Below are 14099 nucleotides of genomic sequence, written 5' to 3' on the forward strand. Positions count from 1 at the left end.
TGTTTTCATTTATGTTTGGCATTAACCAAGAGGGCTAACCACAGACTTACTCTAGTGATACACAAAACAAAATTAAACATTAAAAGGGTTTCCTTACTTGCCCAAGAACTTGTGAGAATGAGGTCTTGATGGTGACCTAATTGAACACACACATTAAAAAGAACTTTAATATTTTGTTGTACATTACTGTCAACTGATGAACCTTTTGAATAATGCTAAGCACAAAAAATAGAAAATTAACACTATATTTCACATTTTGGCTTTCTGAAAGAAAAAGAAATCCTCTGTATCAGCAGCAGATCGATAGCTGAAATGTACATCATATCACCCTCACCCAGGGAAAGCTCAAGTAATATTTTAAAGGGTTTTATTTGTTTGAAGACATCAGCCCAGCTTTCAATAGCCCTTCACCTGCTCCAAACTACTTTTAACTGCACTACGTAAATAAAAAGTGATTGAGAATATTAAACACCTTTAGATTTGATGAGGAAGAAAATAACATTAATTGTTAATTCCTCAAAATGTGCAGATAGAGAGACGAATTATATATGCTAAAGAAAATAAATCCTGTTACTTACTTCATATTGACAATCTACAGATGAATAAATATTTAATACTACAACAGTGCTGTCATTTTCAGGTTGTGCAATGTGCAGTTTTGCAGAAATCTCAGTAAAAGATGGAACTCTGAAATGACAACGATTAGTAAATGCTCTAGTTATAATCAAAAGATACAGAAATATTTTAGCGTGTTCAATACAAGTGGCTGCAAAACACTAGCAACATAGAAAAGCATCACAGCAAAGACCAGCCTGATGGCATAGTGGTGAGTATTTATACGATCATGAAGAACATCAATCCAAGTCTCTTTTTCTCTGAGCTGTCATGGGCCAGGGTATTAAAGGAAGACTTCAAGCTCAATCCCCTAGGGGAGGAGGCCTCAGAACACTCCTAAGCGAGCTACGTAAGTGATGGGCTCAGTTTGACTCAAAAAATTCAATCCCGTCCTCAGCAAGTAAACTGTTGATTGGGGCTTGAGCCTTCAAGAGCTGAGGAGGATGAATATGTGGGGAAAAAAGGGAAAATGAGAATCTTCAGAGCTCTGAAATGAACAGGGAAGACTATTTTCAAAACATTAAATCTAACTGTAACCTGCAATGTATTACAATTAATCCTATTTCAAACCCATTTTATGTTTTAACCTCAAACCCAACAAGCTCTTGATGTTGGCCAGAGCAGCTGGTTATTTATGAGAGCCATTAGAATAAATTGTAGATATTATTTTAAAAATGTACTTGCCTAAGAGTATAATTGTCATTAGGTTATTGCTAACCATTAAATACAGTATGAATTTTGGAGCTTGTTTTATATGTAAGAATGAAAGAATCAATGAAAGAATATTTCTTCAAAGCACCATAAGCATTACCATTGTGCATGTCAGATAAATAAATGGACTCTTACACCTGATGTTCAGGGACTGACTTCCCCAGTCTGAAATAATTGGCTGCACTTCTCCTCCTGCAAATACTGGAGGCAGTTCAAACTTGTTCATGTCTTTTCTGCTATTACCCCCTATGTACTTCCAAACCTCCCTGGATACACTAGACGTAGATGCTTGCCCCGCTCTGTCCCTTTTGTTCACCTCTAGCAGCACAAAGAGGGAACGTGGCCCTTTTTTTCCCTGTTGAGAATTCCTGTGGCATGGAGGAGCCCCCAGGGACCGACAGCCCGGGTAACAAGCTTCTATGCAACCTCCTCCACATAGCCATGGGACATGGAGTCTGTCAGGGTACAGAGGTGCATGCTACACCACAGTTGGCAGCTAGCATAGGTTAAAGAACCTCCCAGGTCATAATCAACTCTGATGCCTGTCCCCGATTACACCAAGTAGAACTTTGACGCAGCAAAGAATCTCTAGACCTAAATTCTTTTTACTAGAGTAAATATAATCTAACAGAAATATCTTATTCAGTTGTGTTAACTACATACATGGGCCCTGAAGAAGCCATCAGAAAGATACCTAAAGGAATAGTTAATAGGGAGAAATACAGGGGGGAAAAGTTTTTTCTATTTCTAAAAATGAGTAATATTAATCTAATTTGGAAGCACTGCTAGAAGCATACTTCCAAAGGGTGCTTCTGTGTAGTGCTTTAAAGGGTGTTGACCAGATAGCTGCTTAAAGATTTCCTTTGTGATGGCTGTCATCCTTTCTATTCAGGATGCCACCCCATGGCACATTTTCTGTGGGCTCTCATCCCTTCTGGCTTCTGTTATGCTATGATACAGCACTTGATCCACTTAGTTATGGAGAATTTGGATTCCTCCAAGACCAGGTATGTAGGCTGGTGGTAAAAGAACACCAATGACATTTTCCAGAACTGATCAGTTCTACTCACGTATATTTTAAACAGAGCTTCATGTATCTACTGTGTGCCACGCTGCTCCTTTAGGGCCCTAAGGCTTCAGGTAAAAATGAAGGAAGAATGAATTCCTATGATACGGAAGGAATGACTCAGACACTCAACTTCCACCCTCATTTGTCCTTAAGGAAAATGCAGTAAGGCTTGTGCCCTTCAAGAACAAAATTTCTGAGACTCTTCTTGCCAACGTGACCGCAACCAAGAAGCAAACTTTATGGAAACAAGAGGCCTAGCTCCCAGGATTTCAGCTGAAATACTACTTGGGTCAGGGACAATTCTATGTTGTCCATCTGCTCTCCCCTTCACGTGGCTTGCCCTCACACCCTAGAAAGATATTTGCCCTGGCTTGGTCTTCCTCTTCACCACATTCATCTCCATGGACTAAAAGAGTATCTTGGAGGGGAAAGGAACCTTTCAAGTTTCTATGGCTCAGGGTTATCGTGGAAAATGAAGAACTGAATTTTCTTCTGGCTTTTTTCCTCTCTGGGTATTGACCGTTTTAGTTCAGATTTTCCTTCTGGAGGATTTGTGACAGCGCTCATTTTTAGGAAATGAGTCTCCTCCTTGTCCGGTGTTCTGTTTTAGGCTTTATCTCAGAGTTCTGAGCCCTGGTACTCACTCCATATCCTCTGAAATACAGTTGGAAAGGAATGAGAAGAATGTCCAAGAGAGCCCAGATCTTCCTCTTAGGCAGAAGGAGAGAATGAAATTGCATATGCAGGAGAACTACATGTGCTTTAAGTGGATAATTGTGTCATTTGGTAAGATGCCAAATGACTCAATTATCCACTTAAAGCACATGCAATTGAACCTTGAAACTTTTCCCTTTAGAAGTGGTTCAGAACCAAGACTGTGGGACATTTTAGATTTACTACTGAAGAGCTGTCAGTCAGTGAGGAGGGTCCAGTTTGCTGAGTCCCAAGGGCTGAAGAGGACTAACTGATCAATGCCAGAGGACAAAGAGAGAGAGAGCGTGAGAGAGCAGAAATCCAGATACACCATAACAAGCTGTCCAGACTCCCAAGTCCCCACCCCTGCAAAGTGAAGGTCAGCATCCCTTCTACGGCTTCTGGGATGTCTTCCTGCACAGATATAGCATCTCTTGAACTTCAGATTGCTGCAGGTCCTGTCTGCACTGATGGGAGAGGACGGAGCACATACAGAGAAATAACAGCACTGGAAACGTTGGTCCCTTAAGGGAGAGGAGTAAAGATTTTGCTTGTTGCTCCCCCTACGTCAGCTTTACAAGCAAAAATTTGCTATGTATAAGGGGAGAGTGCTGAACTACTCATCTGTCTTCATTGGTGGACTTAGGGAATCTGACGCAAGAGGTGCAGCCAAACCCCTGAATCTCACGGACAGGTCTGAACTATCTCTGGTATTTAGAGGAAGAGAGAGGCAGCCCAAACGTCTCAGACAGAGAGAAATCTAATTCCAGAACGATTACTCTTTTACCGTGTCTGGAATGTAAACTCTACTTTGAAAGATAGCAAGAAAAAACAGAATCTCAAAACACCTTACTTAGAGACAGTTATTGAGTCTTCATGTGACCATGGTACATGGAGTCTGTAAACACTCGTTTTCCTTCCTAGAAAGGAATCAAAGTAAAAATGAATTATGAAACATTATTGTATGAGATTAAAATTACTGTAGTTCATTCACAGGTCAACGCAATGGATAACATGACTATTGGATTATTTCTACATTTCAAATATCTGCAACAACTGTTACAATTTGCACTTTTAAAACTCACTACTGATACTTTGAAAAACAAGATTAAATGGAGAATATAGACTACAAGTGAGTCGCATCATACGCACATTTAACTTACGCAAATTCAACTATATGCGCTTGGCAAAAAAAAACCCCAACAAGATACCTGTAAATAGTACGGGCGATTCCACCCACCATTCCACTCAATGAGCGTATGCCTCAGAGTGAGCATGAGATGGGAGACATGAATCTGCTGTTCCCTCAGTTGGTCTTAGTTCCTGCATGCCTCTCACAGTGTGAGCATCTTGCTGCTCTGAGTGTGATTTGTGTTTAAAGATACATATTTTTCATACAACATGGCCCCGAAACGCAAGCCAACTACTTCATCTGGCGCTCAACCAAAGAAACAGCCATCTGTTGCAACGTTGGAGGAAAAACTGGCTGTGTTGGACTTATTGAGAGATGGTATGTAGGTCTCCAATGTGGCGCGTAAATATGGCCGCAACCAATCTAGCATCTGTGCCATCAAGATTCGAGAAAGAGAAATTCGTCAAGCCATGGCATCAAGCGCTCCAATAACTGCTACGGTGATGAGCCAGGTGCATGATAAGACTTTAATGAACGCTGAAAAGGCATTAAACTTATGGCTGGAAGACATGAACCGTAAATGCGTGCCTATTGATGGCAACATGTTGTGAGAAAAGACTCTTAGCCTCTATGCACTGTTCAAACCTCCCGCCGAAGAGGAACAGCCTTCTGGTGAGAAGGAATTCAAAGCCAGCCAAGGTTGGCTTAACAGTTTTAGGAACCGCTTCAACCTCAAAAACGTGCAGACTACTGGTAAAGCTGCATCTGCCAATGAAGAGGCAGCAAAAGCCTACCCCGAACAATTAAAGAAAATCATAGAAGAAAAGGGCTATCTTCCGGAACAAGTTTTTAATGCTGATGAGACTGGGCTCTTCTGGAAAAAAATGCCCAACTGCACTTACATTTCGAAATCAGAAAGACAAGCCCCTGGCTTCAAAGCAGCTAAAGACCCATGTGACTGTGTTGTTTTGTGGCAATGCGGCTGGGCATTTAATAAAGCCGGGCTTGCTCCACAGAGCTGCAAATCCCCATGCCCTAAAAGGCAAGAACCAAAATCTCCTGCCTGTGTTCTGGCAATCAAATAAAAAGGCTTGGGTGACAGCAGCGTTATTTCTGGATTGGTTCCCCAAGTGTTTCATTCCGGAGGTCAAGCGGTACCTCGAAGAGAAAGGACTTGACTTTAAAGTGTTGCTGATCAGAGACAATGCTCCTGGCCACCCTGCGCACTCCGGTTTCCGCATAAAGACATTGAAGTCGTCTTTCTCCCCCCCAATACCACCTCCATCCTCCAACCTCTCAACCAAGATTCACTGTTTCAAGGCCACGTACACGAGGCTTACATTCTCACAGATATGTAGCGCTATGGATGCTGATCCCAATCTTAATGTGATGGAGTGCTGGAAATGCTTCAACATCTCCGATTGCATCACTTATATTAAACAGGCAATGGATGCAATCAAGCCTGAAACAGTCAATGCATGTTGGCGAAACCTATGGAAAGAATGTGTGAATGATTTTAAGGGTTTTCCGACCATTGACAAAGAAGTGAAACTCATTGTTCAGGTGGCCAGGCAAGTGGGTGGTGATGGCTTCATCAACATCCTTGAGGAAGAAAATGAAGAATTAAATGAGAGCCACAGAGAAACATTGACTAACGAAGAGTTAGAGGAACTGATAAAATCGTCTACAGAAGACAAAGATGATGACGACCACCTTGAACAGGAAGAGCCAGCAAGTTGGAATCTTCATAAATTTGCTCAAGTGTTCCAAGCAGCGAAACACTTGAATGATTTAATTTCTGAATACAATCCCTCTATGAAACGAAGCCTCAAAATCACACGTAGTATTACGGATGATTCGAGACCGTATCAAGAAATGTTTGAGCAGCTCAAGAGACAACAGCAACAGTTGCCGATCACCATGTTTTTCAAAGAAAAAAACCAGCAGCAGATGAGCCTACGCAATCAACTTCTCGAGCTGAACCAGAGCCAACCACTTCATCTATGACTCGCTCTCCGTCACCCAAGCTCTCTGTCACCTCCATCTCCTGGATCAACATAAAGCCCTGACGACCCCCTGTAATTACCCCCTGTAATTAAAAATACAGTACTGTAAAATTATATTTGGCATATGTACTCTATTATTTATTGTACATTACTGTATACAGTATACATATTACTGTACAGGGTTGTATACACAAAACCATGTACAGGATACTGTACTTTATAGGCGATTTAAGGGATTTTCAAGGGTAATTTTGACTATACGTGATTTTCACCTTACGCGCTGACTTTAGAACCTAATTCCCACGTAAGATGCAACTCCACTGTATATCAAACTGTTTGGAAAGAAATCTAAATTGAAAGCCATATAATAATATATTGAGAATTCATATTTGGTTGACAGTATAGTTTGGAATAGCGCACGCGTGTGTGTGTGTGTGCACGTGTGAAAGATAAATAGATTAATATATATATATGACCGTTAAGAGTGAAATGTGTCAACTATCCTCCAATAAGCAGAGTAGGAAACCTTAACAGGTACCCCGCTGTGCCTAGATCTTCTTTGTGTGTCCTTCTGCCACAGCCATAGGTTTTTCCAGAGTTGGGCATATGATAGGGCCCGGTCTCTAGTCCTGGCAAGATCTTCCATGGTGCATGGTTCCTTCAGAAACCTAGATAAATCCTTGCTAATTATTTTTATTTAGATCCACTCTCCCATATACACAGTGATATAGATTATAGATTTTTTATTTGAAACATGTATTCACAACAGGATTTTGTCCAGTTTTTGTTTAAAAGAAGTGTGTAAACAGATCAAGACCTGCGCAAAGATGATTTGGGTTCATTTTTAAAAGCCATAAAAATCTTCTATACTGAAGGGTCTCAATAGTTCAGGAAAGCAGTAATAAGCCACAGAGCATCTCATCCCTAAGTCAACAATTCAGATTTTACTCCAGTCAATAGCAATTGAAAGCCCTTGCCACACAAGGACTTTAGAACTCATAGTCCAGATCCTCACAGACAGTGTCAACCTAACAAAAGCCGACTAATATAAGCGGCATCTCTCTTTGCAGACACACCGAGGATGGAATGATTAAGGAGACCAGGCTACTCCCTCACCTTTACAAATGGTCTTTCTAGAAAGAGAGGTGAAGCACACTGGCAGGGTTGGGAAGCTTGTACAGACACTGCCAATATTTTATCTGTTCGTTGGATAGAACAGAGGATTTCAGTCTCCAGAGCTCTCAGTCTGGCAACTTTCACAGCAAAAAAATTACATAAAAAGTTAAGAACTTGATAGCAATCACATTACAGTATGGAACATGAGAGAGCTGGGAGGCAGATATATTTCTGACAGCTTTTTTTCTATTGTACATTTTACTGCAACCATTCATGTGCACTTCAGGAAAACATTAAATTTACCTTTGTGTGGGTTGCAGTGGCTCTCAATGTAGATTTTAAAAGCTTGGTATATCTGAAAACAAAACAAAACAAAACAAACCCAAGAAACATTTATTCACTTGCATTTCCAAAGGAACTAGTTAGTTAATATCAATTTTGTTTAATTCAGTATTTTTACCTGGCAAAAGTGTTGGAGCTGTACATTGTAAATTAGACCAGCTGAACTGAATACAATTTTGCTTGAAGAAAGCCCTGTAGAAATGACAACCCTATATTATTTCCAATTAGTAAATCTAGAAAAGTAAAGGACTAGAGACTGATTTGCTTGAAAAGTTCACTACATCTAAGGTTTTTCTTGGAAGTTGAGATATTGTATATCAGGTGTACATATAAAATATTTATGAAATTCCTAATAGTAAGAGGGTGAAATAAGGCTTGCTTAATAGGAAATTATCTTTAAACTTACTAAAAGATTGATCTTTGGAGTTATTTTAAGGCCAGATTTATTACTCAAAATATGCCAACAAATGCAGTTTTCAAGTTTTGCAAGAGCAGTGCATTATACCTACCAAAAGAAAAAAGATGTGTTACAGGAAGTTGTACTGTTCGGGAATCCTCTTTAAAGAATTCACAGTCCAAAGTAAACTGCAACATAGACATATTATTTTATTGCATAGATCGGAAATGAACATAAAGCTAGAGCATTAAGTCTGGCCATACTCTCTTCAGAACCCCAGGCAGATGACAACGTTCGAAGGCTGCTGCAAGTCATGTTTCCATGGTTCACTTACAGTGGCTGGCCAGCCGTTGGTTCAGCCACTAGCACAAGCCAGAAGGAGCTTTAGACTAGCTTGGTCTGATTTTCACCCAGCTGCAATGTGTTGCAGCATGGCCAAAGCGCTTGTATCTCTAAGTCAGTGCCTCCTACTCGGGGCACAAGAGAGTTATACATGGCTGGCTGTGCCCCTCAAGGATTCCCACACACAAGAAGAATATTTAGCTGGCCAATTATGTCAGCTTTAGCTATCCTTTAGGCTCCTGGAGCGGCACAAATGGACTGAGCTGAGCTGAGAATCTGGTGCACAATCTATAAAATACATTTAGTTCATTTAAAACTATTCTCTCACCTCACCTGAAAACCAGTATTTCTCACTTTCCTTTATAAAAGTGGTTTTCAAGCTGTTTTCAAGCTATAAGTTAAAAGAAAGATGGTCTCTCTATGAAACAATCTCCCTTCTTATTCATGATTATACAAACCACTACTCTTACATTCTCAATCACAAAACATCCTTGTCACAGCTACTGCAGCTGCTTACATGAAAATATAGTACTAGAATAGTATTCATGTATATTGATCTGTCTTAAAAATAAGCAGATGAACAGGAGGAGGAGAGCTAGAACCACAAGCAAGCAGCAGTTCAAAAAAATCACTGCTCTACAATATTATCATGCTAGAAATTATAGCTACTTTCAGTAGACTAGATGTTAAATTAGTTGAAAAATCTACCTCTGAATCACATACTGTAGGACAGAACTATGTAAAAGATATTTAGTGCAACTCTCGATATTTATTACATTTTCCTTGCAACCAATAATGACCAAATATAGTATTCAGTTATCTTGAACAGATGCTGAATAAAGCGTTTTTAAGTCTCATCTTTGTTACCTTATTGCCATTAATAGCTGGTACATAAATTACAAGATTGGACAAAGCAGGATATTCCTGAAGTTTCAGAGTTACAACCTAAAATAGGAAAACAAAAATTATTTACAATAAAAGTATAGTTTGGTTCAGTTAAAAACCTCAGGCGAGAGCCTCACTCCTACTCCGACTCTTTTATGTGGGGTAAGGGGCCCTAAAAACCTCATATCTGGCCAGGGGAGAAACCTGCAAGCCCTGGTATTAAGGGGGTATGCCAGGCAGGGCCAGAGCATACTGTGCTACTGAGATTCCAAGAAGCAATGCAGGCCATGGGGCTGCCTCAGGAGATTGCTGAAACTGAGAAAGGCTCCCCGGGCTGTCTAAATTATGCCAGGGCCTGCTCCATCCCCTACAGATGACTGGGAGTGCTCAAAAGAAGACTTAGAGCGACCATCACACAGCACACACCGCCAGCACTGAGTTCTGTGCTGTGCCTCTTGAAGGTACATCACAGAATCTCACACCTAAATGTGAATACTTGTAATCATTGTGAGCTTCACAAATACTAGCAGTTACAATTAAGGGAAAAAACAGTTCATATGTAAGTGTCCTGCATTAAAAGAGTGCTGTGTAATATCGTGAACTAAACTGTGTACCACATCACATACTCTACTGAAGTTTAATATAAATGTTGAAAGACTGTACACAACTCTTTAGATATGGCCCAATCCTGCTCCTATTAAAAAGCTACAGGTAAAACATTTTATTATGAATTTCTAGTTACAGATTTCAGATACAGTAGGTGCTGAAGGAATTATGATGAGATACACCCTTAAATTGCATATATTTGGACAGCAGCTGAGAAATGGATTACTCTAACTACCACTGTTCATGTACTGTCACTTCCATGGATTATTAATTTAGATAAATATTCTCCTGCTATGATGAATACGTACCATTGTAGTTTCATTAACGATTGCGTATCACACAATATTCAGTCTCTTTGAACTCTGTTGCTGTCTTTATCTATGTGGCTGCAAACTGTGCTATCAACTTTAGAAGTGAAGGAAAATGCCTGTCCATAGAGGAGAACTATACAAAGTCTACAAGATGTAAAATACATGCTAAGCCTTCTGCTATAAGAAAGGGAGTGAAGGGAAATCTCCCAAGAGTAGAACGACAGAAGAAGGTACTGATTTGCCAATAGTAACAGAGAAGTTAAGTCTCATTCTAGAACAACACAAACACAATTTAGAGTCTATTTGTTTCCTTTGATTATAAACCCAAGATGATTTTTGAACTCAATTTTATTGCTGTAGTTTTAGTTTAGTAAACTACAATGTTCTTTTACGTTTTCTATAGGCTTAACAATGAATTGCTACAGTTTTTAATATTTGCTTTTGAAAACTTCAGTATGGACTTTTAAACTGAACTCCAGCTTAGAATAATTTATTGTAGGAATAAACATCACTTTCATATACCCTCAAAAATTAAGATAGTTTCCCACTCCCCCAGTAGCATATATCCCAAGAGGAAACATGGCTTAGAAATCATATAAATTCTATACAACATGTGAATGCATTACATTATTCATAACCCCACACAAAACCTCTTCATGTAAATGCTCACTCCATTTTGTTGCAACAAAATAATGTATAGTACAATTTACCTTAACAGTTGGCAGTAACTCAGCTTTCCAGGATAAATCAAAACCTTCCAGGCTGTAAAAGTTAAAATACTTTAAAGTGCAAATATACAAAATGCACATATTCATTATGAAAGGAGCAAGCAGTAAGAGTGTATTAATGTACCAGCCTCTCTCTACCTCTATAGAAATGCACAAGGTAACAGGTCTACTTCTACTACAGTTAAGGCTCGGTGTTTGTCACAGAGGTCACGGATTCTGTCACAGGAGCTGCCAGAGCAGCTCTGACACCCCCTGGGCCAGGCTGCTGCTGGGGCAGACTCGGCCCCCCCACTCCACCCCCCAGCAGCAGGAGTTAGGGTGGGGGCTCACGGCTGGGGTGCGGGGCAGTGCTTACTAGGAGGGCGGGGGCCACTCCCCGGAAGGGTGACAGCAACTCCTCCCCTCAGCTCCTAGCTCCACATGCTGCCTCCGCCCCCAGGCACCGCCCCTGCAGCTCCCATTGGCCAAGGTTCGGAGCCAATGGGAGCGTCAGAACCAGGGCTTGGGGCACAGCGGAGGCAGCACGTTGAGCTAGGGTTGCCACTTTCCAGGAGCTGGGAGCATGCCCCACCCCCCTCCCCAGCACTCGCAGCATCCCCCCAGGATGCGCCCCTCTCCGCAGCACCCCCAGGGCTGCCCTTCCAAGGGGTCCCTCCCCAAGTTTTAGTCAGGGGTATATAGTAAAAGTCATGGACAAGTCACGGGCCGTGAATTTTTTGTTTACTGCCCTTGACTTTTACTAAAAATACTCGTGACTAAAACAAAGCCTTAACTATAGTTAACTGAATGATTGTCCGTATACCACACGTTATAATTTAGCAGTCTAAAGTAATTTACGACTCAAAGAGCAGAGATGTTGCAAATCTGATTTTAGACATATTGGCAGAGCTGTATAGGTATCAATACCGCTGCATTCACAAGATCTGGCTGTTATTAGTCTCAACTTTTTGAAGCATAATGAAAACACTTAATGAACTGATATCTGCATTTGTACTGAAGCAATGCACAATAAGTAAAAGCATCCACTGTTCTCACAGCTTAAGGGAATTTATAAAAGTGTATCATATGCAACCTCAGCTTTGCCTATTGGTGAAAGCCTTTCAGGTGGCAGTTCAAAGTGGATATTGGACCTATATGTTAATGAATTTACTCTAGGTCAGTGTGATGAATGATGGGGAGGAAAGGTAAGCTCCCTTTTATGGACACCCAGCCAGCCAGTAGCTATAAAATCCCTCTTAGGAGCTGTTCTCTAATTGCTCTACCTGTAAAGGGTTAAAAAGTCCCACTGCTATGTTTAGGTAAAAGAAAGTGAGTGGGCACCTGGCCAAAAGAGCCAATGGGAAGGCTAGAACTTTTTAAAATTGAAACAAGACTCCCCTTTGTCTGTCTGTTGTTGATCTCCCAGGGAGAGGCGGACAGGGCAGAGCTATGCTGTAAAAAGCTTGGGCCAGGTATGAAAAAATCATCAGTATCATACCTAGAAACTACTCATTTAAAACCCCAGATATGTAATGTCTAGGAAGACTCAGTTAGGTTTATCCCTTCAATTTCGTTATGGCTTGTGGATTCCTCTGTGCTAACCCCAGGTGCTTTTGTTTTGCTTGTGACCTTTAAGCTGGACCTCAAGAAAGCTATTCTTGGTGCTTAATCCTTGTAGTTGTTCTTTTAAAATCTAGCAATAGCCTGAGTTTCCAGATGTATTTTCTTCCTTTTATTTTTAATTAATAAAATTTACCTTTTTTAAGAACAGAATTGGATTTTTGTGCACGTTGTTGTTTAATTAACTGGTGGCAAAGGCTGATTTCCTCCCCGCCCCCCAGCTCTTCCCTGGAGCGGGGGGGGGGGGGGTTGAGGGGGATGGTAGTGAAAGGTACCCCACAGGAAGGAATTCCCAAATGCGCTTCCTGGGCTCTAAAAGGGGTTCTGCACTAGGTAGTGACAGCATTGACCAATCCAAGGTCAGAGAAAAGCTGTAACCTTGGGAGTTTAATACAAGCCTGGAGTGGCCAGTATTAATTTTTAGAATCCTTGTGGGCCCCGACCTTCTGCACTTGAAGTGCCAGAGTGGAGAATTAGCCTTGACAGTCAGCTACACATATTTTAAACAAAAACCCAGACATTTCTCAAAAGATTAATAGATTCCAAGGCCAGAAGGCACCACTGTGATTGAGTATGACCTCCTGCATAATGCGGCCATAAAACTTCCATAAACTAATTCCTAGGGAAAATCTTTTAGAAGACAATCCAATCTTGATTTAAAAATGGTCAGTGATTGAAAATCCACAACCACATCTGAAACTATTCCAGGTCCCTTTAAATGGTGCTGTTTGACTATATGGACTTAACTCACAATAAAAAAAACGATACTATAGTTAAATTAGACTTAATGGCCCCAACTCCCTTTACTGGCTAAGCTTGATACAGATCCGGAGAGTGTGCAAAGGGGTTACAAAAAGACACCTTTGTGGTTCCTAATCCAGTGCAGGGCAATTATAACACCTGGGTACCAAGTGGCCATACAAGCACCCTTGCCATGCTCCCTTACTTTGGCCCAGAATACAGAGGCAGAAGACTACTACACTAGCCCTATGCCAACCCAAGCAGTAGAGTAAATTTGCTTTAAGACAGCTCTGAGCTGTTGGAGTTCAACAAAGCAGATTTAAAACGGCTAGTGAATCTGGCCCTAAAAATGGTTTCAATTTGCATTAATTCATTACAAATTCCAAAATTTATCAATTAAACCTGACAATCTAATTTGCTAAAATGAAGTTGCTAAAACAAGCACATCCATTTCTAAATGTCCTCAAGTGACAATAAATTCATAATAGTAGTTAGGGAAGAAGAAGATCATTCAGTCCATCCTTTGCATACAATGGATACAGTCCCATGACAGAGGACGTATTAAAGTGATATTACATACAAGTTATGAACAAAACAAGTTACACTGCAATAAAAGTTGAGTTTTACCTTTTTTCTTTAAATACTAGGTCACTTAATATTGCTTTGAATCTATTTAAGTATCAAGAAAGCTGATTGTACATTATACCAGATAACAATGAATTTTAACAGCAGCAATCCTTTTTAAATCCCTATAGTTCTTCCTCCTAAATTGCTCTGTGTTGCATGACTGAATGCCCAAAACTGAT

General features: G+C 40.5%; 1 protein-coding gene across 9 annotated transcripts in view; it reads right to left on the bottom strand.

The window, feature by feature from the left end:
* PGAP1 (post-GPI attachment to proteins inositol deacylase 1) overlaps positions 1-14099 on the bottom strand; it is a 79689-nt gene that overhangs the window by 33701 nt on the left and 31889 nt on the right. For all 9 annotated transcript variants that reach the window (XR_012154346.2, XR_012154345.2, XM_078848005.1 and 6 more), the window contains exons 12-19: positions 10936-10987; positions 9291-9368; positions 8194-8269; positions 7803-7876; positions 7646-7697; positions 3942-4008; positions 579-687; positions 98-136 (exon numbers count right to left, since the gene is read on the bottom strand). Coding sequence is in view for 7 of the 9 variants with exons in the window: in XM_078848005.1 (XP_078704131.1) it covers positions 98-136; positions 579-687; positions 3942-4008; positions 7646-7697; positions 7803-7876; positions 8194-8269; positions 9291-9368; positions 10936-10987 (547 nt within the window). In the remaining 2 variants the exon portion in view is untranslated. The remainder of the gene's footprint in view (positions 1-97; positions 137-578; positions 688-3941; positions 4009-7645; positions 7698-7802; positions 7877-8193; positions 8270-9290; positions 9369-10935; positions 10988-14099) is intronic.

This window comes from Lepidochelys kempii, chromosome 11 (assembly GCF_965140285.1).
Source record: "Lepidochelys kempii isolate rLepKem1 chromosome 11, rLepKem1.hap1, whole genome shotgun sequence".
Taxonomy (NCBI): domain Eukaryota; kingdom Metazoa; phylum Chordata; order Testudines; family Cheloniidae; genus Lepidochelys; species Lepidochelys kempii.